The sequence below is a fragment of the Phascolarctos cinereus genome, unplaced genomic scaffold, assembly GCF_003287225.1.
Source record: "Phascolarctos cinereus isolate Bilbo 61053 unplaced genomic scaffold, phaCin_HiC Scaffold_4;HRSCAF=312, whole genome shotgun sequence".
Lineage (NCBI taxonomy): Eukaryota > Metazoa > Chordata > Mammalia > Diprotodontia > Phascolarctidae > Phascolarctos > Phascolarctos cinereus.
In genome coordinates this window covers 665,114,596-665,141,147 of record NW_027555847.1, presented here as the reverse complement: position 1 = coordinate 665,141,147, position 26,552 = coordinate 665,114,596, and the positions used below count along the sequence as shown (strand labels likewise).

General features: G+C 47.8%; 1 protein-coding gene across 5 annotated transcripts in view; it reads right to left on the bottom strand.

Annotated features, from left to right (window-relative positions):
- Positions 1 to 26,552, bottom strand: part of SEMA6B (semaphorin 6B) — a 49,967-nt gene that overhangs the window by 4,958 nt on the left and 18,457 nt on the right. For 3 of the 5 annotated variants that reach the window (XM_078153995.1, XM_078153994.1, XM_020971348.2), the window contains 15 exons: positions 13,181 to 13,344; positions 9,777 to 9,922; positions 9,418 to 9,541; positions 9,040 to 9,100; positions 7,906 to 7,968; positions 7,665 to 7,766; positions 7,099 to 7,189; positions 6,267 to 6,386; positions 5,816 to 5,904; positions 4,935 to 5,152; positions 4,352 to 4,483; positions 3,476 to 3,625; positions 1,710 to 1,892; positions 1,350 to 1,490; positions 1,024 to 1,101 (listed from right to left, as the gene is read on the bottom strand). In XM_078153995.1, the coding sequence (XP_078010121.1) occupies positions 1,024 to 1,101; positions 1,350 to 1,490; positions 1,710 to 1,892; positions 3,476 to 3,625; positions 4,352 to 4,483; positions 4,935 to 5,152; positions 5,816 to 5,904; positions 6,267 to 6,386; positions 7,099 to 7,189; positions 7,665 to 7,766; positions 7,906 to 7,968; positions 9,040 to 9,100; positions 9,418 to 9,541; positions 9,777 to 9,922; positions 13,181 to 13,194 (1,712 nt within the window). In that variant the 5' untranslated portion in view covers positions 13,195 to 13,344. Of the gene's footprint in view, positions 1 to 1,023; positions 1,102 to 1,349; positions 1,491 to 1,709; positions 1,893 to 3,475; positions 3,626 to 4,351; positions 4,484 to 4,934; positions 5,153 to 5,815; positions 5,905 to 6,266; positions 6,387 to 7,098; positions 7,190 to 7,664; positions 7,767 to 7,905; positions 7,969 to 9,039; positions 9,101 to 9,417; positions 9,542 to 9,776; positions 9,923 to 13,180; positions 13,345 to 23,056; positions 23,179 to 25,048; positions 25,109 to 26,210; positions 26,315 to 26,552 lie in introns of all 5 variants that reach the window. The other 2 variants (XM_020971347.2, XM_020971346.2) reach the window with 2 other exon arrangements.

Here is a 26,552-nt window from a genome sequence, read left to right as displayed (position 1 = left end):
AGGAGGAAAATGTGACTCTCCGAGGTGAATTAGGTAGTTGGGCGGTGCAGCAGATAGAGCACCAGGCCTGGAGTCAGGAAGACTCATCTTCCTGAGTTCAAATCTGGCCTCAGATACATTCACTGTGTGACCCTGGGCAAGTCACTTAGCCCTGTCTGCCTCAGTTTCCTCATCTGTAAAATGAGCTGGAGAAGAAGAGGCAAACCACTCCAGTATCTTTTGTTGAGAAAACCCCAAATGGGGTCTTGAAGAGTCAGACATGACTGAAATGACTGAGCGAAAACAAGAAGAGGTGAATTAACTTGGGGAGAACAGGACATCTACATAAGGCAGCCAGGGTGGCTGAAGGACCACGACTTGGAGGCAGAGGGTCTGAGTTAGGCTCCTGACTCAGCTGTGTGACTCAGAGCAAGTTACTCAAATTCCCTGGGCCTGTTCCCTCAATTATCAAACGAGGGGGTTAGACTGGAGTTCCTTCTCTGCTCTAAATCTCACGACCTGATGAATCCTGGTCCTGACATTTACTAAATTGCAATCTGCTTGAGATCAGGGACTGTCTTCATTAACCTGACCTCGCCTCTGACTCCTGGCCCAGAGCTCTGTACACAGCAGAAGCTCAGGCACTGTTCACTGTCACCTAGGGGACATTGGGCCAGTCACCTATCCTCTTGGACGCTCAGTTTCCCCATCTGTGAAATGAGGCCAGTGGAGTAAACTCAATTCAATTCAATTTCAATCACCATCTATAAACACCTACTATAAGCAAGGCAGTTAGCAACCCTGTGATCCCATTACCTTCAATGTTGGAAAAGAGATTTGAATCCAGATCCCCTGACACACTTTGTCTCTTGGACCACAATGTCAGGCCCCTAGGCTCAGGGACACATCCACTCAGGCCACAAAACACCATTTCTACCCCCTTTATCTCCAGGGATGCCTTGAGGGCACTCTGGGCCCCAAGTAGTCAGTCTCATGTGATGCACAGAGAGGTGTAGGCATCCTCTTCCTCAGCTTGCCCCTTACCTGGTGCCTGGGACCAGGAAGATGCAGGAGCCATCTGGTGTCCAGCCACAGTAGGGGTCCTGGCTGCCAATGCAGTTCCTGGAGGGCAGGAAGGAAAGGGGTGGGAGAGAGGAGGGGAGGTCAGAGATTCAAGCTATCTTCTTTAAGCATTGCATCAGGGCCCTGTCTCCCAGGCCTCCCCCAAGCCTCCAGCTTTTCCATGGTTCCCTTATACCTCTGCTTCCCCAGGGCTCCTAGAGGATCCAGGTGACCCTGACCTCTAGGCCCAGGGTGAGGTGGTGCCTCCCTTGAACTCAAAGAGTAGCCCTAGGCTCACAGAAACTCACTTCATGCAGCCTGAGTGCTGCTGACAGCGGGCCATGGGCACACGGACCACACACCGAGGGAAGGCCACCAGCAGGGCACCAGCTGTGGGGTCAATCTCCAAACTCAAAAGCCTCCGGCTCTCCTCAGGGCCACGTCCACACCTGGCAGAAAATAGAATCAGCTGGGCTCTGGGTCAGGCAGGTAGTCAATGGGGAAGGGGAAAGTTTGGGCTGGCAGTTGGGACTGTTCTAATAAGCAATCCTCCCTGCCAATCCTGGTAAGCTCCTAAGGACACTGTGGCTGCCACAGCTCACAGAGCTGGGGGCAAACTCAAGCACACACCCACCCCTTCTAGCAGGCCCCTCCCAGCATGCTCCCACCTGTCCGGCCGGTAGGTCTCAAACTCCTCCAGAAAGACACTCTGCTCGGTGGGACCCCGGGAACTGCTACTTGGTCGGATTAGGAACTTCAGCACGGTACCCGTGTTAGAACCCAGGAACACAACGGTCTGGTTCCCCCAGGGCCCTGCATTTGTGTCCACAGCTACTCGGGTCAGCTGGTGCCTAATGCCAGGGGAAAGGAAGGAAGGTCACAGCCTGGTTGGTTTCCTCCTTGGCCATGCCCACCAAGGGACAGCTGCATACCTGCCTTACTCAGATGAGCATACTTTAATGGGCATGCAGGACCATGGGACCTTGCCAGAGGCCCACACAGCTCATTACATCTACCCAGGACACCCACATATAAATATGTGTGCACTGATATATAACCATATATGCCAATAAACCATATAATACAATGCTTTTCTTTGTGCAGATTAGGCACTTGATAAATGTGTGGATTGTTAAATACCAACACAATATATGTACATACCGGTACGCTCAGACACACCTCAAACCAAGTTCATGGTTCCCCCTACATCCAATTCTTCTCCTGGCTTTTGTATTTCTCCTGATGGAAGTACATTCACCCAGGTTCCCACGTTCCTAAAGTTGGAATCATCTTGGACTCTTCCCTTTCCTCCACCTCCAACACACATCCAATCTTTTACCAAGTCTGGCTGATTTTACCTGTGGACAATCCTTGCATCCACCCACTCCCTTCTATTGTCTCTGCTTCTATCCTAATCCTGGCCATGCAAAGGCCTCCTGAGAGGCCTTCCCACCTTCACACACCCTCCCCCAATCCAGCCAACGTAGCAATGCCAGAATCATCTCTCATCTGGTCATGTCCCTCCTCTCTATTCAAATATCTTCAGTGGTTCCTTAGAGCTTACCAGGTAAAGTTCAAACTTTTCTGCCTGACATTTAAGGCACTTCCCTCCCCCCCATACCTTTCCAGCCTCATCTCATTACTCACCTCTAGTCAAACTGGGAAACTTTCTGTTCCAAACCTGGCCTAGGCTTTCCAGCCTCCTTGCCTTGGTTCCCACTTTTCCTCTATGGCTATGATGTCCTCTCTTCTGGTCTCATCCTGGTGAATTCCTAGCATTGCCCGCCCCCTCCCCCAAGCAGCTTCTTTTCTTTTTGTCAGAAAAAAACCTTCTCCCTACATTCTCTCACTATACTTTGCTCTCCCCTCTTCATTTCTTACCCAGCTTTTCATGCCTCTGGACCTTACCATCCCCCTGTCCTTGCTTTTCCATTTCCTTTGGTGTATTGTTTTAGATTAATTAGATTGTAAGTCCCTTGAGGGCAGGGGAAGTCTTTGTTTTTATCCCTAGTGCTTAACACTGTGCCTGGAACTTAGTAGGTGCTTAATAAATGTTTATTGACTGTAGGACTCTGCTGCAGTATTACTACTAAATGTGTATTATGCTCATCTGAGATTATGACTTATCCCCCTATTTCTGACTGTGAACTCCATAAAGGCAGGGACCCTCTCTTAGCTGAATTTTGTATCTCCCCTAGCACTGAGTGCTGGACTCTGTACACAGTAGGCACATCATAAATATTTCCTGAATAACACATATGTGCTGATACATACATGCCAACATACATGCATGCTTGTGAGCTGACACTGTCCCTTCCCACCCCCTATACTGTCGATAAAGGTCATAGTCAACATTCAACTTAGAAGAACATACACAGTAATACTTGATGACATGAATAGAGTGCTGAATCCCCCCTCTTCTCCAGGCACTCACCGGGCAAGGGTGCGCACAATCCAGGGGGCATGGCCCAGGGAAGGGACCGCCTCATCCATAAGGGGGTGGGTCTTGACAAAGTTGAGGATCTCATCGGGGAAGGCACTGGAAGCATTGTAGGGCATTCCAGGGGCTGCACAGAGCCCAGGCCTGAGGGAGGAGGAGGAAGGTTAGGGATTGGTCGGGGTCCAGAGGGCTCATACTCTGCTTCCACTGAGCTGGTGTCTTGGGCTGGGAGTCAAAGGGTCAGGTGGCATGGGCTCAAACCTGAGCTTTGCCACTTATTGGCTCCGTGTGACCCTGAAGATGTCACTTGCCCCTTCTAGGCATCTATTTGAAACCTGTGGACCCCTTCTCAGAATGTTTTTAAATGCATAAAATAAGACACACAGGATTAAAAGGAAACCAATTATATTAAAATATAGTTATCGAGGAAATTTTGTAAAACTTCCTCGACCTCACATTAAGAACCTCTGGACTAGATGATCCCAAAGGAGCTCTGATTTTCCTATGACCTGAGCTCTAGCCAAGTCTTTGGTCTATTTCTGTGGCTGCCTGGCACTAAAAGCAGGGCCAAGAACCACCTCCTAGCTTCCCTGAGTTCTTTCAAGACCCAGCTAGAATCCCACCTTCTGGAGGATGCCTTTTCTGATCCCCCTTAATTCTAGTGCCTTCCATCTGTTATTTCCAGCTGATCTCATATATATCTTGTTGTCCATGTATCATGTTGTTTACATGCTGCTTTGCCCCTTAGAATATATGCTTCTTGAGAGCAGGGACTGTCTTTTGCCTTTCTTTGTATCCTCAGAACTTAGCACAGTGCCTGGCACATAGTCTGTGCTTAAATGCTTACTGACTGATTGTTGACTGACTCACCGAGGCTTGGGTACCAGCTCTTCAGGCACTGGGGTCCAGATGGACTCTGGCGACTTCTGTTCCCGAAAGCGGCCCTCAAAGACAGCTGCCACCTGGCCCATGTCAAAGGCGCAGACAGCTGAGCCAGGGATACTGTGGGGGAGAGGAGTATGAGGATGGAGAGATCACAGCAGAGTCACAGACAGGAAGCTAGGGCCAAGGCTGGAGGGCACAGGGGAATTAAGGACTGGTGGTGAGTTAGGGACATGGAGAATTTAGGACTGGCGATGAGTTAGGGACATGGAGAATTTAAGGACTTGAGAGTTAAGTGCTTGGGGATCTGAGGACATGAAGAGTTGAAGCTGGGGTAGGAGGGGAGGAATGACATGCAAAGTTGGGGTAAGGGCTAGGAGCACAGGGTGCATAAACCACTCAAGGGAGGTGTGCCCTGAGGGACCTTAGTGGGACAGAGAGAGGTTTGGGCAGCCACATGGAGGGGAAGCCAGAGTCCTCTATTCAGCCTTGAGGCCCTGGAGCTGAAGGACACCCAGCTAACAAGGCTATGAATTGGGGCCCATCTAGTGCCATCCCCTGTTCTAATGACCTGTTGCTGGGGGTAGAAAACAGGGCCAGGATCACAGGCCGGCCTCCCAAATTGAGGATGCCAGTGGCGGCCTGGAGGACGTTGAAATAGAAGTGGGAGTCTCCGGGCACAGAGCAGTTGAGTCGGGCCTTGAGGAAGGAGGTCCATTGCTTCTCCAGTACTCGAGGGGAGCCACCCACATCGTTCTTGCACACGCGGCCCACACGAGACACCACAACCTATGGGGTAGCCCTGGTGGGTCACACATCCCATCCATTCCCTGACCTAGCCTGCCTTGAACTCTCACATGCTAGGAATCAGTCGGAGAAAGCAGTCGTTTATAAAGAACCCAGACTTGAAGTCAGAGGGACTGTGTTAACATCCTGGCAATGTCACTAATGCACTGCATGACCTTAGGCAAGTCACTCCTTTCTCTGAGCCTCAGCTTTCTTATCAGTAAACCCAGGGGTTGGACCTGAACCTTTACAGTTCTGAGGGTTTGAGAATCTGGGAGTGGTTTTTTCCTTTAATGGACAGACATACAAGTGTGGTGTGGGGGAGAGAGCCTTGGGTTCTGGTCCTATTTCTGCTACTAATGTGTCACTTTTTCAAATCACTTCCCCTCTCTGGGGGATCAGTTTCCTTATTTGTAAAATGGGGTGAATAATCCCTGCACTGCCTCCCAAGGACGTTGGGAAGTTATTTGGAAAACATTAGGCCTAGCATGAGTACAAGATGTCCTTATTCTTCCCCCATAGTACCTAGCTCTGGCCTGGGCACACTACAAACTTGCTCTGGTGACTGCTACGGCTAGACCTCAGGCACTAGAGGCCCCAAAGCTTGTTTCAGGGGAGTGTTGGTTTTACTGTGGCCCTACTTCTCCTCCCCAGTCAGGGACTCACCTTCTCCAGGTAGTTGAACTCCATAGCAATCTCTCGGAAAAAGAAATACACATGACTCCCCCACTCCACGGCATGGACAAAATAAGGCTCTGTGGGTCAAGGGATGAGATGAGGGGAAGAGAGGAGAGGTCAAGGCTTAGCCCTTCCCATGAGGTGGGTGAGACACTGCCTGGGCTGAGAGCTTTTATGACATATGAGAACTGGACTAGGCAGCTGAGGGGGAACGGGGGCTTTTAATGATGACAAGGGAATTTTTTTATTATGAGGGGTCGGGGTAGGGAGAGGGAGGTCAAATTGTAGAATGAAAGGACTTCAAAGATCATCCTGCCAAGACTGACTCTCAAGCCTGTTATATGAAGAGCTGAGTTTTCTATCTATCATCACTAAAGACTCTTATTATGTGGGGCATGCAGTCTGAGATGCCTTCCTTTTCCCCTCCCCAGCTTCCTACCTTTGAACCACTTGGAATCATGCTTGACTGTTCGGAGTGTGGGACTGTCACCCAGACTTCGGTAGATGACAGCATCAATGGCCAGGAAGTCAGTGACTGTCGCTGTGAAAAGCATCCCACCTGGGTGGGAATGAGGGAGAGGCAAAGAAGTGGGATTAGTGACATCCAGATTCCAAGTACTCACCAAACTGTGTGTCCAATGGTGAGCCCTCCCCAGGACCACAGTATGAGCTGTCTAAGCCTACAGTAACCATTCACCCATCTGCGGGCCTTTCTCCTATCTGTGCAATGGGTGAGCCTATCCCTCTTGGTTCACCAGAGTGGGTGTCACCTCAGTCAAACTGAGACCTGTTAAAACCCTTAGCTTGAAAAGGCCTTGCAAGGTCTCCCACTGCATTCTGGGCCATCTCCAGTTGTCCTGATCTATATCTTGCCACTGGACCCAAATGGCTCCGGAGGAGAAAGTTAGGCTGGTGACTTTTTGCAGCCATCTCTCACTTAAATCCAGTTCATTTGCATGTCATGGCATCACTTCTCTGATGTCATGGTCTTCTTCGAGAACAAAGGACCACCACCAACACCACCACCACCACTAACAACAACAACCAGGGTTAATACACAGACAGAAGGGATGGGGGAAATGCATGTGGCTTAGCTGGCCTTTATGCAAAAATTTCTCCAAAAGGAGGGGGCACATAGAAGGTTGGTGGTTGGATCTATTTCACCAGGGACCTAAGGGGTAAAGGGCTGACCAGTGGCCTCACACTGAACCTCAACCCTGGCCTGAGGCTGAGCCTCACACTCACCAGAGTTGCAGGCCAGGGACACTCACCAGAGAAGAGGGCAACATTGGCATGCTTGGGATCATAGGGGCAGCGGGCCATGCCACTGATGTTGTCTCCCATAGGCTCTAGGGTGTCCATCTGCAGGGGCCAGGAGGGAGGCAAGAAGGGCATGAGTGACCTGAGAGTCTTCTCTTTTCCATCCCAGCCTGACAAGGTCATTCTACCTGCCCACCCATTTCCAGAGAGGGAAATTTCTTTCAGATCCAAAGGGTAAATCCCAAGAGTGGGCATATCCTTCTGTTCTGGATCCAAAGCCAGGGCCTATAGGCCTGGATTGGGCAAATAGTATAGCATAGGTTGAGAGCGGGGTTAACAGCAGGGGCAGGCAGGGCTGGGAATTAAACTATACTGGCGCAGCCCTCAGGTAGCACTTGCCCCATCTGGGACTTGGACAGCATTACAATTAATGTTTTGCCTATGACAAGATAAGAAAATTGTGATTCACCTCATCTAATGGCATGGCAAGAGGTAAAGATAGGGCTGGGATTCATGTTGTGATTGGCATAGCCCTGGGGTGGGAGTATGGGCAGGACCAGGTAGGGCCAGGACTCACACTATAGTTGGCACAGATAGGGTTGAATGCGTTGGACCCACACACAAAGAGAGTGTTATCATCTCGAACCAACAGCACCTTCACAAAGTTACGGCACTCGCCCTGAGGAAGAAGAAAAGCATCGTGGGGACTGGTGGGGGAAGGCTTAGGGCTACCTGCCAGGACAGTCCTGGGGGAAAGGGCATGAGTATGAAAATGGCCTTCCTTGTCTGGGCCTGGAATGGGGAGAAAATGAGCTTACCTCCTGCTTCCCCTTCATCCGACAGATGTTGATGTCGTTTGGATTTGACTGCCAGCTCAGCTTCTGTGGAAGCAGAATTAGTGCCACAAGGCTGAGGGGAAAGAGCTAACGCTTGTGGCTGGAATAGATGGGGTTGGGTGGTTTTCAGGTAGGCTAGGGGTGTGTGTGTGTGCGTGTGTGTGTGTGTGCGTGTGTGCATGTGTGTGTGTGCGTGTGTGTGCTGTGTGTGTGTGTGTGTGTGTGCGTGTGTGTGTGTGTGTGCGTGTGTGTGTGTGTGTGTGTGAGAGAGAGAGACAGGGACAGAGAGAGACACATACAGTGAGACAGAATGAAAAAGAGGAGAGAGGAGGAGGGAGGGAATTGAGAGAAGGGGGAGGAAGGGGGAGGAGTAGGAAGGGGAAAGGAGAGGAAGGGAAAGGAAGAGAATAGAAGGAAAGAGAAGGAAAAAAGAGAAGAGAGGGTGATTCAGAATAAGGGGGGACACAATCTCTATAGCTAGGAATAATAATAACAATACCAAGTTCTCATTTCTGTAGCACTTTCAGATTTACAATGTAAATCCTCATGACAGGTCTATGAAGTACTATGTTAATTATCCGCATATTAGAGATAAGAAACTGAGACTTAGCAAGGTAAAGTGACTTGGCCAGGGTCAAACAACTAGTAAGCATCAGAGCCAGGATTTGAACCGAGGTCTCTTCTCCCTTCAAATCCAGCACACAGGTGCTCAGAGATGCAGCATGGTGTAGTACAAAACAGGTTGGATTTGGAAGCCTGGGTTCAAATATTGGCTCTGCCATTTACTCTCTGTGTGACCTTGGGCAAGTCATCTTACCTCCCTGAGCCTCTGTTTCCTCATCTGTATGCAAGAGAGGTGATAAGGTGGCAGAATAGGGGGTTGGGCTAGATGACCTTGAGTTCTAGAATCTCTGATCCGATGATCTTCTTTCCCCTGGCCAGATGGCCTCCCAGAGGTGGCTCTCTGGAGTCCGGGGGGAGGGAGTCAGTCCCCATGGCTGGGAAGGACAGAGGGGGTATCTCGGAGGCACGCTGAGTGGGGACTGCTTCTGGGCTATCTCCCTCCCTGCCTCCCTCAGCCCAACCAGATGAGATCCTCCCCTACCCCCCACTCACCCGATGGTAGCGCAGTTCACTGGTCGTGGGTGGTTCCAGCTCTACTCGGTACAGGTTATCCCTGTGAGGGGGACCTGGGGCTCAGTGAGGGTGGGGGGCATCCAGACAAACCCTCTGGGCAGCCCTTCCCTACCACCCTGCCACAAACACGGCATCCACTAGCACATTCCAATACAGGAACATATAATGTTAACATGCCTTCATGCACCCCTATATGCTAATTGCCCCAACAAGCCAACACAGCCCAACCCAGGAACAAATACACATTAACATTTGATATGGCAACACATAGACCATATGCTAACGAGTCCAGACGATAACATGCCAACCCTTCCCTACAATACGCTAATTTACTCAAACACGTCCACCTACTCATACCTGTCTCCAATGAACAGGGTCCTGTTGACCCGAAGCATACGTTGAATGTTGAGCCCTTCGGTGCTGGAGGCTAGAGGGAAGCGGCTTGGACCACTGCCTGTGAACACTGGGTACTGCTTTACGTCTGTGGGCCATGGGGAATGGAAGGTTAGCTGCCCACTCTAGAGAATGACTCCTGGGGACACCCCCTTCTCTCTCCTGTTCCAGGACCAATGCTTCAGGGTCTTGGAGGCATCCTTGCAGAGGGTCTGCAGGATCTTTCTCCACAATGACCTCCCTTCCCCACAAACTCTCTAGGTTCCCCTCCCCCAATACCCCTTTTGCTCCCCCTAAGTCTTACTTCAAAGCCCCCAACTCACAATCCCGTGGTGCCACTGCGAGGGGTTGAGGCTCCTCGGGGAAGAGGCCCTGGACAGCTCCCAGAATCAAGGTCAGGATCTGGAGCAGGATGTGGGTCCAGGTCCTCAGCACCAGGAAAGGTGGCAGGCTGGGCGCTGGCATGGTTCTGTGGCAATTAGGGAGGAGAAACATGAGAAGATGGGCAGCGAGGTGGCACAGTGTATAGAGCACTGGCTTTGGAATCAGGAAAACTCGTCTTCCTAAGTTCAAATCTGGCCTCAGACACTTACTAGCCGTGTGACCCTAGCCAAGTCACTTAACCTCGTTTGCCTCAGTTCCTCAGCTGTAAAATGAGCTGAAGAAGGAAATGGCAAACCATTCCAATATCTCTGCCAAAAAAACCCCCAAATAGGGTCATGAAGAGTTGGACAGGACTGAAACCACCCAACAACAATAAATTGGGAGAAGACTGGAAGCTGAAGTTCCTCTGGCTACCACCAGGGACCGCCCGAGAGCCACCCACCTCTCCCACTGTCCAAGAAGGCCTAGGAGCTTCTGGCCAGGAGTGCTGCCCCAGGGACAGTGATCAGACAAGGGCCTATCTGGGGGGAGGCTGCTTTCTGCACTCCCAAATTTGGAGCCCTAACAAGGGCAATTTAATTGAGGCACTTGCCTCAGGCAGGCAAAGCCGAGGGGTGCCAAAAATCTATAAAATATTCATCTACTATCCCAAGCATGCCGTGCCATTAGGTGAGAGGGGCCACAATTTTATATTCTGGCCTTGGGCAAAAAAATTAGCTAGTGACAGTGCTGTCCAAATACCAGATGTGGCCAGTTCTGCGGCATCAGCAACCCCCTTCCTCCTTTCTCCTCTGACAGACAGCCCTCTCACCAGCTCCATCTGTCAGTATCTCTCCCTCTATCGCACAGGTCACCTCTGGGGCAGATTGCAACCCTCCAGACCCTGGGGAAGCCTTGAGTTCCCAAGTGGCTCAGAGATGAAGCTAGGGGAGAACTGGGAGGAAGAACTAGGGCATGAACTAGTGCCCTTGTCTTCCCTTTCAGGCAGGACCAAGGTCCAACCCCAGAGGGCATCGGTAAATGGTAAATATCTCCTTACCCAATCGCCCTGCAGTTAGCAGTGTGAGGCATTTTTTTAAAGGGCTACCTGTTTTTAGCTTTTACTTAGCATTTCTAACATTTTTGTCATACTATTCTATGCAAACTAAACTAAATAAAGGATCTAGCTTTGATCAACAAATCTCAAAATCACAATAAAGTCAGGGACCTTACAATGGGAAGGGACCTTTGAACACAGATGGCCAACTAGTCCAACCCACTCATCTTACAGTTGGGGAAACTGAGGCCAAAGAGGGTACAGGTACTTGTATTCTATATATTTTGGAAAAGTAAGTGGTTATCATTCACTAACATTCCTCCAACACTTTATAGTTTACAAAGTCTGTAATTACAGGCAGGTGGTATAAGTAATATTACTATCATTTCAAAGAGAGAGAAACTGAGGCTCAAAGAAGTCATACCACTCGTAAATAGCCAAGCAAGGACTCGAAAGAATATAGGGCTCTTCTCAGTACAGCAGTTTTCATAGTTTTGTGGTAGAGTGAAGAAAGCCCTAGGCTGAAAGTCAAGAGACCAAAGTTCTCCCTCTGTTGATTGGCCAGGTGATCATGGACAAGTCCCTTGCTTCCCTGTTTTCTCCCTAAAGCATCTGGCTAATTCAGTGTGGGCCAGAGGAGGGTTTCAGTGGCTTCATGACGGACATCAGGGTTAATGTTACCCAGAGGCCTCAGAGGCAAGTTCATGGTGAAGGGCACAATTGCTACAATATTGCCATTCACTGCAGTCACAGCAACTGTCTTTCCCCCCTTTCCATCTGCCACACTTGTAGAATGGTTTACAATCCAGTAACCACTGCTCTTTGGATTCCATTAACCTGTTGGCCTTACATTACTCATTCAATGAGTCTTTATTAAGCACCTGGTTAGAAGGGTGGGAGATGAACTGGGTGCTGCCCCAGAGAAGCTTCCAGGATCCGGGAAAGAAAGGAAGAATAGACCTGGGTGGCATTCTGAGCTCCCAGTCTGAGGCTGGGACTTGATGATCTCTAAGGCAGTGGGGTTGATGGGGGCCCACCCCCTGCAAATGGAGGCTGCAGAAAAGGAGAAACTCAAGCCTCAGGGGACGGCTTTGGTGGAAAACAGGAAGGGCTCCCGGATAGGGTTAGCAGAAGGTGGCTGTTGCTCTAGCTTGTGATAGCTTCCTTTTCCTGCCCCTTCACCAAGATATGTGACTCAACCTGGATGCTCCAGCTCTTGAATGAAGCATGGGTCCTGCCCTCCACTTCCCCAGCTTCCTGATTCAACATGCCCCTTCCCTTAGGCCCCACCCGTACTCTTGCTCAGACACCTGTAGTGACTCCTATAATCCAAGAAGTCAATCAGATCCTCCAGAATTTGGCCAAAGCCTCCCACTCTAGTCTCTTCTCCCTGACATCAGCCCCTCCTAGCTAGCCGGGGTCTCCTTCATTCCAACCTCTGCCCACAACCTCCTCCAGCTTGTCAGCCCCTTCCAGACCTCTCCAAATCCTCTCCATCCTTCAAGATCCAGCTCCAGCCATACTTCTGCCAGGACATCCTAGGCCTGCTCTAGCCCTCAGTGAGCCCTCTCTATTTTGAGAGCCATAGTTCAGCCCTTGATTATAGTGTATCCTGAATTGTCCCTGGTTATGAGTCTTATCTCCTCCAGACTAGGAGTTCCCCAAGGGCAGGGTCCAGGTCATCTCCATCTCCCATCCCTCTAACCAGGTGCTTAGTTTAAAAAAACAAACCAAACACCAGCTGAATGATTTGCCCACAAGGCTGACAGCTTAATGGAAACCAAAGTAAACCAAAGTATAGCTGCTACAATGTTGCAAGACATCTTACAAGTGGGAGAGAGACAGGAAAGGGGGGAGACAGTTGCCGTGAAGGCAGTGAATGGCAATATTGTAGCGATTGTGCCCTGCACCATGAACTTGCCTCTGCCTCCCTGGAAACTGAATCCTGGGGGCGTACAGCATTAACACTGCTATCTGTCATAGAGCTACTGAAACCGTTTAGTCCATGCTGAAGTAGCCAGATGCTTTAGGGAGAAGACACACATGAGATACATACATGAGACACAGTAACCCAACACACACATGAGACATACACATGAGAGACATATACACACAAGACCCCCCCCACGACACACACGTGAGACACACACACAAAATATACTCACCCAAAACACACACACACAGAACATACACACAAGACACTCACCCAACACACACATGTGAGACATACACATGGAAGAAATACATGAGACATATTCACCCAACACAGACCCACCCCCCACCCACCCACTTTTTAGTCAGCATTACCCAGAAGTGGACATCAATGAACAGGGAATGATGAAGGTCTCCTGACTTCACTCTAGGTCATCTCCTGTTTGTGCTGATGGCCTGAATTCCCTTCCAGACAGCTTCATTTCGTCCTTTGTCAAATGATGGATCAGGAGTTGGTTATGAAGTGCTTCCAAGAACCTCTGTGTGAAGGCAAGGGGAGGGGAGTACAAGAAGAGAGTCTCGTTTAGTGAAGAGAAGCTTTGGCAGGGACTAAAAGACCCTGGCTCTGAGATTCATCTCTGCCCCCATCTAGTGTACTGACCTCCAGCAAGTCATTCTCCTGCCTAGGCCCGAGTTACCTAACCAATAAAAGGAGGTGGCTGGACTAATCACTAGATGGCCTTTAATGTCTCTTCTAGCTCAGATGTTCTGTGTTCTAATCTCATATCTAGCGATACTAGAGCTATTTAACACAGAGATAGCATTAACAATGGGCCCTTTCCTTCCAGACCTCAGAGCTATTCCTTCTGGTTTCTTCACTCCTGCATCCAAACATGTTCCAGTTCCCCGTCCTTAAAAATCCTTCTCTCACTAATATGGAAATGTTTTACATGATTGCACAGGCATAATCTATATCTGATTGTTTACCATAGTCTCAGGGAAGGGGAAAAGGAGGGAGGAAGGGAATGATAGAATACAGAACCCAAAACTTATGTTTTTAAATGTTAAAAATTATTTTAACATGTAATTGAGGGAAAATGAAATATTTTATATTTAAAGAAATACAAAATAATTCTTACTAACCATTAGAAGAAATCTCTTAACCTTGCTCTCCCTTGTAGCTATCAGCCCATAACTCTCCTCCTTATTCACTGCAAAACTCACTGGATTGGGAGTGAAGACAAACTGTGTTCAAGCACCATCTCTACCACTTCCTCCCTGTGCGACTTTGGTTAAGTCATTCCTCTACTCTGGGCCTCAGCTGTCTCTGTCAAATGGACAACATGATCTCTGAAGTCTCTGATTCTGATTACCCTAGAAAGAGTCCCCTACATCTGGTGCCTGCGCTTGCTTCTCACTCATTTACTCCTCAACCCCTTGTAATCTGACTTCTAATTCTACCATTGTCCAGAAATTGTTTTTCCAAAGGTCACCAAGGTCTTTTAATTGGGAGGCAGCCAGGTGGTACAGTGGACAGAGTGCTAGGATCGGAGTGAGGAAAACCTGAATTCAAACACTTATCAGTTGTATGACCTTGGATAATTTCTTTCAGCCTCAGTTTGCTCATTTGTAAAATGAGGATAATAATAATAGTGCCTACCTCACAGGGTCAAATGGGATAGCATATGTAAAACATTCAGCAAATGTAGCTATTATTAGGATTATTGCTAAATTCTATAACTTTTTCTCTGTTCGAACTCTGCTTGATTTCCCTGTAGCATGTTATATCACTGGCCCTCCCCATCTCCTTGGATACTCATCCTCCTTGAGCTCCCACAACACTGTCTTCCTACCCATTTGGCTACTCCTCCACCTCTTCTGTTAGGTCACTGCCTTCCTCTCACCATCTAAGTGTGGGTATTCCCCTGGGCTCTGGCCTCTGGCCTCATCTCTCCTCTCTTTACAATCTCTCCCTTGGTGATTTATCTCCTTCCTCGGATTAAATTTTCACCTTTAGGAAGATGACTCCTAAACACTCATCTCTAGCCCCAATTTTGCCCCAGCTCCAAGTCTAAATCTCCAGATACCTGTTGGACATCTCTACTTAAATGTTTGCCTCAATGGCCCCTTAATGTCCCAAACCTGAACTCATTATATTAACATGCCACTCCTACCAACTCCCCTATTTCTATGGATGGTACCGCCATCCTCCAAATCACTCAGACTCTTCCCTCTCCTTATATCTAATCAGCTGATTCTACTGCTTTCACCAAATTTCTGTTCTCTGGCCCCTTCCCTCCACTCACACAACCACAACCTGAGCTCCATCTCCCAACACCTCTCACCTGAACTACTGCTATAGTATTCTAATTGGTTTCCCCATTTCCCATCTCTCCCTTCTCCAATCCACCCCTCACACAGCTATCAAAATAGTTCTCCTAATAATGCACAGGTGTGTCCATTCCAGTCCCTTGATCAAAGACCTTTGAGGGCTCTCTATTGACTAGAGGATAAAATGTAAAACAGTCTGGACCCCAAGACTTTCCACAATTTCCTACCATTCCAGACTCTTTTCACATGACTCCCCTCTGAGGACTCTAGCTCAGAATGGACCACTAGCTGTTACAAAATTGAAGAACTTGAGGTCTGGAAGGGACCTCATTGGCCATCCAGTTCAACCTATGCATGAGGGGAATGCCACTATCACATACCCTGAAAAAACAGCATTCCCTGAATTCAATATGCCATTTCATCAAGTCAGAGAGTAAGGTAGAAGAGACTTTAGAGACAGCATCTAGTTCAATCCCTTCATTTTTACAGGTGGAGAAACTGAGGCCCAAAACTGGGAGGCAATTTGCCTGATATCACACCAGTGAAAAGTGGCAGAGGCAGGCTTCAAGCTCAATCTACTGACTCCAAATCGAGTGCCCTCTACACTATATCCTCCCATGGCTCCCAATCAATAGACTACTGCATCTCCTATTTTTGTGCATTGATTTGCATGGACTAAACCAAAACCTGGAACATATATCCTCATCTCCACCTGAAAAACTCCTTTTATTTCTCCAAGTATGGGCTCAGGTGCCACTTGATCAGTGAAACTTCTCCTGTTCCACCTGTCCCCTGCCCCAAGCTGTAAGGGCTCTTTCCCCCTCACATTTTCATGGAGCACACTGTCTGAATTTCTCTTTTGCCCCTATCAAAGTCTACCTTGTGTCCTATTTATCTCTTCCTGTGGTCTCCTGTCCCCCCTACTCCAACCCTGTAGGCTGTAAGGTGTGTGTGGGGTCAGAAATGACATCATTTTGTCACCTTTAGATTTTCAGTGCCCAGCAAGGGCCTGATAATGTTGAAATGAATTCTACGTTCTAAATCTCTTCCAGTTTTGATATTATCTAATCTACGTTCTAAGCTGGAGGGTTTATAACCTGGGGTCTATAAGCTGGTTTTTTGTTTTTATATTTTAACAACCACATTTCAGCATAATTGGTTTCCTTTATAACGCCATGTATTTTATTTTACACATTTTTAAATGTTATTTTAAGAAGAGGTCAGGTTTAACCAGACTGCCAAAGGGGTCCATGACATAAAAATGGTTAAGAGCCCCTGCTCTGGGGTCTTTCAGGGCTGACACTGTCAGAGGATCACCACCTCCACCTGCAGCCATGGTAGGGATGGAGGTAGGGCAGGTCTATCCCAGAGTCAGTGACTTCTAGGGGGCAGAACTCTAACCAGACTGGTTATCTATACTGGTCCAAATTCACCACATGATTCCTCCTTCATTGGCAAAGGACTATCCTTTAAGACATATAGAGCAAGTCTTTCACATTTGTGTTTGCAGTGGCAATGTTATTCCTCCCACTTTACAGATGAAGAAACTGATGCCAGAGAGGAAAAATCTCTGTCTCTCTGTCTCTGTCTCTCTCTCTGTGTCTCTCCCCAAGTTATCAGAATAGTGACTAGAACTCAGGCTGTCTCCAAGGCCAATGATGTCTAAACAATGTCCCTTATGAGTCACCTCTTAGAATTTGTGGTTAGAGGGGAAACTGGTGGGGAAGTGTGAGATATGATGGGGAGGGGGATATGCTGTCTGCTTCAGAAGGTCAGGAACTGCCCTTTTTAGCCATGTAGAAGATACCATTCAGCCCAGTACAGTGGTGCCCTCTTTCCCCAGACCTGGGTCCTGGAGAAGGAGCTTCTGACTGGGCTTTGAGCTCAGAGCTGGATTAGCCAAGAAACAGGAGAAACTGGGGGAGGATGTCGTTCTAGTACCTCAAGGTCTAGGTAAGGGAAGGTCACTTCCTTGAGGGAAAGTTCTGCAATGCTCACAGCTCCTGACCTTTGACCCCACCAAGCCCTCATGTAATAATGAGCTTTCTCAGCACCTCCCCCAGCATTAAAATCCCCATTGGGCATGGGTTGGAGGAGACTTGCCATGTTCCCCCTCACAAGGTTCAGGGGAGGCCCCTACCCCCTCAGAGACCATCTGCTTTCCTTGCTGAAACCTGAGGCTGATCCGAGGCATCTGATTGCAGCTGCCCGGCGCCCGCTTGGCTCCGGAAACTCAGGCCTCACCACCTGCCAGGCCGGAGACAGGTCTGGGCACCTGGTAGTCCGTGGGGCCTAGACCACTGGGTAGGGGGATTCAAAGGGAGGGAGGGAGGAAGAGAGAGTTGGTATGTGTCTCTGTGTGTATATAATGTTTGATCATGAAAGGTGAGTATATGTATGTATATATATACATGCATATACATGTGTATATATATATATGTGTATGTGTTTTCATATAAAGGATCTGTAATTTAGATCGAGAAGCGCCCTTGAGATCACCTAATCCAACCCCTTCTGTTTACAGATGAAGAAACTGAGGCTCAGAGATATGTGATAACTGAGCTGAGGCCCCACAGGTAATAACCAGCAGAACCAGGATTCATCCTCAGTTCCTCTAATGCCAAATTGTGCTTTGGGCACTGCATACAGTGTATCTGTAGACACATCTATATGAGGGCAGAGGGCCCTTTGCCAGGGGAGTGGGACTTGAGGAGGGAAAGGCCAGAGCAGTTCTGGGAAAAGGCCTAGCCCCAGCTTAGCTGACCTCCCTGTTGCTACGGTGCTTGGAGCCCTGATGCATGTCTCCCTTACTCGGGGCCTCAAGCCATCCCAGAGCCTGCCTACATCGGCCGGCAGTGGCTCGTGCCAGATATCAATTACCTGCCACAGTGTTTCCTGGGGACACTAATTAACTATGGGTGCTTGATGAGGCCTCCTGGCTCATCCATTACTCACTGAAGGCTCCCAGCCTTCCTCCAAGTGCTAGGCAGCTTGGCCTCCAAAGGTCCCAGATGAAGGGGGTTGGGGGTCCCAAGCTAGCCCTAGCTTATCTGCCACTTTCCCCTAACTCTATCTTGTCACCTCCTTCCCAAAGTACAGTCAGCTTCCCAGGAGCAACAACCCTTGTCCCAGATGCTGCAGATTCACATAGCAGGAAAAGTTCTTAGAAATCATCTACCCTCCAACCAAACAATCCTACTTACTGTTCCTCCCATACAGCATTACCTACTATCTCTGAATCTTTGCAAAGACTGTCCCTCATGCTTGGTGCAGTAGTTAGAACACCAGGCCTGGAGTCAGGAAGACTCCTCTTCATGAGTTAAAATCTGGCCTCAGACGCTTACTAGCTGGCTAACCCTCGGCAAGTCACTTAACCCTGCCTGCCTCAGTTTCCTCATCTGTAAAATGAGCTGGAGAAGGAAATGGCAAACCAATTTCAGGATCTTTGCCAAGAAAATCCCAAATGGCGTCATGAAGAGTTACACAAGGCTGAACAACTGCACTGTACCTCTACCTCTTAGAACCCCTCATTCCTTTCAAGGCTCAGCTCAGGTGCCATCTCTAACCAGCGCCTCTGATACTCTTAGGACACTCTCCATGTATAGTGAGGCCTCCCCACCCCACTGTATATTTATTTTCTTTTTACTTATTTTGGGGCATGTCTTTGCTCCCCCACAGCAGAACTTGGAGGGCAAAGTCTATTTTGGTTTTGTCTTTGTATCTCAGTGCCTGGCACAATAGTAGATTAATAAATACGTGGATTGAATTGAATCTAATTGAATCTGGTCCAACCCATTTTACAGGCAGGACAACTCAGGTCCATTAAGGGGAAGGGACTCACCCAAGTTCCCAGAACCAGTCAGCCAGCTAAGGGGAATCAGAAACCACGCAGAGCCAGTAGGCTCAGGTTCAATGTATCCAGAGTGAGCAAATAGCTACAATGCTACATTTCATTGGGAAACTGTAGCAGAGGAAACATAAGAAGAAGAGATATTTGCTACAATACACAATTAACTGCAACATTGTAGCAATAGATCCTTTCCAGCCATGACAGGGCACACAGAACACAGCCTATAAGAAAGCTGACAAGGTACTACAAGATGGAACGCAGAGTCAAAGGGCCAGGGGCCCCAAGAAGACTGAACGTTAGAGTTGGGAGAACCTTAAAACAGAGTAACCGGATCAGAAGGGGACTGGGAAAATAGAATGACAGAGATGAGAGGACATAAAGGTTTATAGTATAGGGGTTCCCAAACTTTAAGCTATAGACCCCTGGGGAGACCCCAGAGATACTACCAGGAGCTGTGTGACCTTGGACAAGTCATTTAACTCCATCTGCCTCCATTTCCTTAATTGTAAAATGGGGATAATAATAGCGTATAACTCTCAGGGTTGCTGTGATGATAAAAATGAGATATCTGTAAAGCTTTTAACGTAGTTCCTGGCACATAATAGGTGCTTAATAAATCTTTCCTTCCTTCCTTCCTTCTTCCCCCAATAAAAACTTTCAGGGGGGGACAGCTAGGTGGTGCAGTAGATAGGGCACCGGCCCTGGATTCAGGAGGACCTGAGTTCAAATCCTGTTTCAGACACATAACACTTACTAGCAGTGTGACCCTGGGCAAGTCACTTAACACCACTGCCTAGCCAAAAAAAAAAAAAGGACTTTCTGGGTACCACTAAAAAAACAAAAACAAAATCAAAACCTTCAGCAAAGGGTTTCAGCAAAATCCCTATGTGCCCCCAAGTACTAACAATTTGTTAATGTGTGTGCATGTGTGTGTTTTATTCAACCAATGGATATTGATGGCACAACTGGTACTCCCGAGTTTGTGTGTGCCATTTTTGTGGTCCAACATCCTTATTTTACAGATAAGGAAACTGAGGCCCAGAGAATTAAGGTGGATTGCCCATGATCACATGAGTAGTGTTAGAGCTGAGATTTTAATCTCAGTCTTCTGACTTCACAGCTAGCATGATTTCCTCAGCACTGATTCAATTAGGTCAAAAGGGGGGTACCTATACTTAATAAGGCTGAGGGCCATTGATTTAACCCATTCCCTTTATTCTCCAGATGGGGAACTGAGATCTGGAGAGGAAAAGGGCCTTGTCTAAGCTCATATAATGTCAGACAAGGTTAGACGTGGTGTTGGTATAGTGCAAAGAGCTCTAGACTTGGAGTCAGGAGTCCTGGGTTTGACTTCAGACTGACACTTACTTGCCATATGATGTAGGGGAAGTACTTGATTTCACTGGGCCTCAGTCTCCTTATATGAAAAACCAGAGGACTTGATGAGACCCTTTCCAGCTCCGATTATATGGGAACCTATTCATAGAAGCCAGTCCCCAGTTCTTCTGATTCCCAATGCAGGCCTCTTAAAAGTCTAGCAAACTATTGTCTATGACCCTCCTTTCAGTCAGGCAGAACTTTGGCTAGTCTCCCCATATCTACTTATGAAGATTCCTCAGGGAGAGAGGAATGGGGAAGGGAGAGAGGACTTCACAGAGCGCTGATGTGCCCCACCATCCATGAAAAGGCCTGGCTGGTGGAGTGACTAAGGGGGGCTTTTGCCCTAAATGATGCCACATTTTCAACCTAAGGTCTCAAGCTTGCTATCTTGTCCTGAACTATTGTTCTCTCTCTCTTTCTCTCTCTGTCTCTTTCTTTCTCTATTTCTCTCTGTTTTAGGTGTGCCTGCTAACTCCCCAGCTAGCCTGGGAACTGCCCAGGCTTCTGGGGTGGGGTAGGGTCTGGCCTTCCCATTTCTAACATAGCTGAGAGATGGTCAATAACTGACCATAGCTTCTGCCTGGGGAAAGTGGTGCCTTCCTAGATCCCGATTCCTAGGCAGGAAGGGATAAGTCCTAAGCGGGGAAGGGGGCTGAGGGGATTCCACTTCCTACAAGAAACAGGTGGATGAGAGCCCTGGGTAACTGGTCTCAGCTGTTCCTCATCCAAAAGCCTTTGGGAGCAGAGACGGGAGGCAAGGGAGGGGAAGGAGCTGTCCTAGGCAATGTGTCTGGAGGAGCTGTTGGGCACTCTCTGATTTAGGGGATTTGCCGCCTCCCCACTGCACATCCCCATCACATACAGATAGTGTATGTTGTACATATACCATCCCAATGTTTGTGTAAATACATGCACCATGAACATCAATTGTATGCATAAAAAAACCAGCAGATATTGAACAAACGGGTAGGCAGGACACACAAACATACCAATGGTATGTGCAGACATATACAACAAACATCAATTGCTTGTATGTAGGCCCACAGGCACGTACTACATATACATGTGTGTATACACACACACACACACACACACACACACACACACACACACAGAATACCTAGGTGGCACAGTGGATAGGGCACCAGGCCTGGAGTCAGGAAGACCTGAATTCAAATTCAGCTTCTGATACTTACAAGCTGTGTGACCCTGGACAAGTCACTTAACCCCTGTTTGCCTCAGTTTCTTCATCTGTAAAATAGGATAATAATAGCACCTACTTCTCAGGGTTGTGAGGATCAAATGAGATGATGATTTTACAGTGCTTATGTTAGATATTACTATTATTTTTACAAATACCAGGCACACCCTTACAAAGGGTAGCCATCACAAAGGTACCTCTCATATTCACAATGTACACCAACTGTGGGTGCAAGTATTGAACAAATATAGAGTGCACGAGAGCATAGATTCTGAGCTGAAAGGAAGCATTTAAATTAAATTCAGTATTGAATGCAACCCTCCCCCCCACTTTTTTTTTAAAGCTTTTTGGTGAGGCAATCGGGATTAAGTGACTTGCCTAGGGTCACACCGCTAGTAAGTGTCAAGTGTTTGAGACCAGATTCGAACTGAGGTCCTCCTGACTCCAAGGCCAGAGCTCTATCCACTGCACCACCTAGCTGCCACTCCTCCCATTTTATACATTAGGTAACTGAGATTGAGAGAGTGGAAGTGACTTGTCTAGAGGTCCCACAGCTAGTCAGTACCAGAAGCAAGATTCAAACCCAGCTCCTGCTGATTCCAAGCCTAGGGCTGTATCCATGTCATCTCATTCCACCTGCACATCCACACAATAGAGATGTCAATGATACACCCTGCACACAAGCCACAAGCAACAATCTGATGTCATCATACATTTTCACATATAATAAAGTTACATAAATTTCTCAAACAAAAGCCCGTTCTATTGCCCTTTTTGCTCTCCCCATACACACACACACACACACACACACACACACACACACACACATGCATGTACACGCGCTCAAATGCTCATGACCCTTATCCATATCCCCTTATCCATATCATAGGTAGAATTCCCTGTCCCTCCCCTGCTTCACAAAGAACCAAACCTTCCCCCTAGCCTTAGAGTTCCAGGCTTTTCCTTCCCCCTCCACAGATCTCTGCCCACCCACCACCTCATCTCCTCCCTGTTGCCATGGGGGTAGTAGTGGGGTCTGCAGGCTTGGGAACAGGATGTGGGGTCATTGTGGGTCGGCATGCCTGGAGGCAGAGGAATGGCTTTGGTGATGCCCCTTCTGGCAGTCGACCACCCAGAAGGGCTGGGCCCGGAGCCAGAGGGGCCTTAGCTGTTCCCAGCTCCACCTCCATAAAGAGGCATCATGATAGAATGGACAGAGCCCTGGGAGTCAGAAGGCCTGGATTCTAGTTCTAACTCTGGCTTGGTCACTGAGTCACTGTGCAACTGTGGGAGTATCCTGTGTCTCAGCTTCCTTATCTTGTAAAAAGAGAATTCTGGACTAGATGATTCAATGCCAGCACTGAAATTCTGTGTTTCACATTCCTGATGACAGATGAGGGAAAAGGGAAGACCCTGAGCCATCTTGGGGATCTCAATATCCCCAAGCTGTGCTTTGGGTAACCAGGGCCTCTTACTAAGACTCACCCACCAGGAATGAACGCATAGCTGGGAAGAATTGATCTCAGAGTCTTTTGCTCCATAGGGGGATCGGATGACCAGGCTCTGCTCACAGCTGCTTCTGCCTCACCTGGTTCTCAGTCTGTCTAGGAACTTGGCAAAGAGAATTCAGTGTCAATGAGGACTGGTAAATGAGGAAGCTATCCCTAGGATCCAGTGAGGCTGGATTCATTCACTGGAGGGAGGAAAGGAGAGATGACAGATTGCTGACAACAGCAACAAGTAGTCTTAATATAAGGTGATGGGAGGTAGTGCAAAGAACCGTGAATTGGCAGGAGATCTGGTTATGGTCCTAGGTATGCACTGACTAGATGATCTGCCTCTGCTCCTTACTATCTGTGTGACCCTGGACAAGTCACTGAGTCCAAGGCAAGTCCTTGACCCTTCCTGGGCCTCACTTTTCTACAAAATGAGGACTAGGCGATCTCTAAAGGCCCTTCCAGCTCTGACATTTTATGCTCTACAGTTACAGTTTCCACCACTGTCTGAAGCTCTGTGACTTCAGGCCTGAGTCAACTGATAGCATGGATGGAAGTCCACTGCTGAGGAGGGCTGAATCTGGAGTCATAGCACCTGAGTTCAAATCCTAGATTTGCCAGGTCCTACCAGTAGGACTTTGGGCAAATCATTTAACTTCCATGGGCCTCAGTTTCCCCACTTGTAAAATGAGAGAGTTGGACTCAATAATTTCTAAGGTTCCTTCCAGCTCAATATCTATGATCCCGTGACTTTTCTAGGCTTCAATTTCTCCACCAGTAAAATGGATATAATAACTCCCATTCTGCCTACAGGGTTGTTGTGACATGGGGAGGTGAATTCAAAAGCCTCCTTCGTACTCTGTAGATCGGTTTTTAGAAACATCAGGGATTACGAAGGTATTATTATTATTAGCAATAATTTCAATTTGTTCAGTCTTATTTCTATGAATTTCCAAATCACTTTCACATTCATTATCTCATAAGATCCTCATATCAGCCCAGTAAGGCAGGCATTAATAACCCTGCTGAGAGCCAAAGACAGGGAGGGTGAGTTAGTCAATGTCAATGGCCATACTGGGACTAGAAGGATGGTCTCCTGACTCCCAGCCCACAGTGCTAGCCAGCTTCACTAGTGTGTGTATGTGCAGTTGAGGATGGGGATCCCTTGACATGAGAACTCCAGGGTTTGTTAGGCTGGGAAGGCACAGCGGCCAGGGGGCCAGGGTACAGAGAAGAGGAGGCAGGCCTGGGGGAACCAGGTTTGGGGCCAAGGCCTAAAGCCTAGGGCCTTCTCCTGGAGTCCTGGGGCTCACTATCGTCAGCTAGCTCTCTGGCTAATTAATTTTAATTACTGCCTTTCACTGTTTGGAAATTGGGTCGTCAGGGAGAAAATCTAGAAGCAGCAATGACTTGTAATTAGGAAAAAGGGGAAGAGAGAGAGAGGGAGACACTGAGACACTGAGTCCTCGTTATCAGTGAATCGTTTAAAGGAAATTAAAGTGTCATTTACACCGAGCATGTAATTAAGGGGGGGTAAGCAGCCCCAGCTGGGGGACTCATAGCTCTCTGGGAGTTGAAGGTTGGGGGACTCTGGGCCCAGAAGAGTCAGGGGACTAGGGCTAAGGGACTAAGGTTGAGCCCCAGGGGAGACAAGGGATTGAGAGTAGGGGTGGAGGCAGATGGCTTAAGGGAAGCAGGAGGCTGAGGTGGTGATGTCACAATGTAGAAGCCATGGACTTATGTAACACAGGAAAGATGAAGGAGTGTATGGTATTTGGTAGAGCAAATGAAGTCTGTTTACAGGACACCTTAAGGGGAAATTTTACCTTGGAGGCTGGCCCCCTTTGAGCTGGGAGGAAGGGGAAGGAGGGACCCGCATGGTTCAGACAATTGCACTAGCAGCACATCTCTCTATGCCATCAGGCTCAAAGTGTGAGGAGTGATTGGAAGGGAATCCTAAGGACCTTACAAACCATTCATCCTACCTGAATCTCTTCCTCAGCTGGTTCACAGGGCTGACACCATCTAGTTCAAAGGTTCCAAATCTGGAATACACATTTCCCCAGGGGTACAAGAAGTTTGTTAAAGGGGTATAGGAAATACTTGGTAAATAACTATATTATCCTATTAAAATACCTGAAAATAGTAGTTTGTGGGGAAAATGTTATGTACCTAATAAAGTTTTCTTCATGAAAAATTAATCTCCTCAGGTAGCTATGTGGTTTAGTGAAGAGTATACTTGGACTTGGGAGTCAGGAAGACCTGGGTTCTAGTCTTGCCTCAGATACTTGCTTTCTGTGTGACCCTGGGCACTTTAAATCACTTAATCTGTCTCAGTCTCAGTTTCTTCATCTGTAAAATGGGGAATAATAGCTTCTACCTCATAGGGTCATTGCGATGATTAAATAAAATAGCATATGTAAAGAACTTTGCAAACCTTAAAGCATTATATTGCTGTTAGCTGTGACTAACTCTTTGTGACCCTATGGACCACTGCACACCAATAGTGTCCATGGGATTTTCTTAGTAATGATTCTGAAGTGGTTTGCCATTTCCTTCTCAGGTGGATTAAGGCAAACAGAGGTTAAGTGACTTGCCCAGGGTCACACAGCTAGTAAGTGTCTGAGATCATATTTGAACTCTGATCTTCTTGATTCCCAGCCCTGCACTCTATCCTCTGAGCCATGTAGCTGCCTGAAAGCACTATATACTTGACAGCTATTATTATTTATCTTATTTCTTACATGTATATGCACAGCAAACTCTAGAAGGTCTTAACTTGGGGCCCTCCTCAGGCCCATAAGGGGTCAATGAATATATTTCAGTAGGTCTGTGAACTAATACGGGTGGAGGGGATTGCATCTTAATTTTCATCAGCCTCAAAATGAAATTTAGCATTTCCTTTCATTATAAATTTAACAAACAAAAAAAACCAAAAAAAATTATTCTGAGTTCATAGGCTTCAGATCGTCATAGTGGTCTGTGCAACACAAAAGGTTAAGAACTCTAGTCTAGAATATATTTCCTTATATTGAATAGGTGTTATGGCAATAATGAAATAATGAAAGCTAAGGGGTTTGGGGCCTAAGGAAGTTGGGGGTCCCTGATCTAATCTAGTTACTGTTTGTCCATAGGGATGTTCCTCACCTCAGGCCACTAGGGTTAGTAACAGCCACACAGAAACCAAGGAACTGTTGAGTCCTGCCAGGTCTGGAGAGAGGCCTGGTGGTGCTGTGGAAAGAATCCTGGGCCTGCAGTCAAGAGAACCTCGATGAAGTCTTCACCCCACTATTTCCTAGCTGTCAGATTTGGACAAATTACTTCCCCTTTCTGGGCTCTAGTTTTTCATCCATCAAAAGCAGCTAAGAGTCCCCTCACTATTGACTGACTTTACTGTGGCATTTATGGAACACGTTACTGACCTTCATATCCTATAAAATTAGGGGGTCATTATTTAAGTTAGTTCACTTCTCTGGGCCTCAGCTTCCT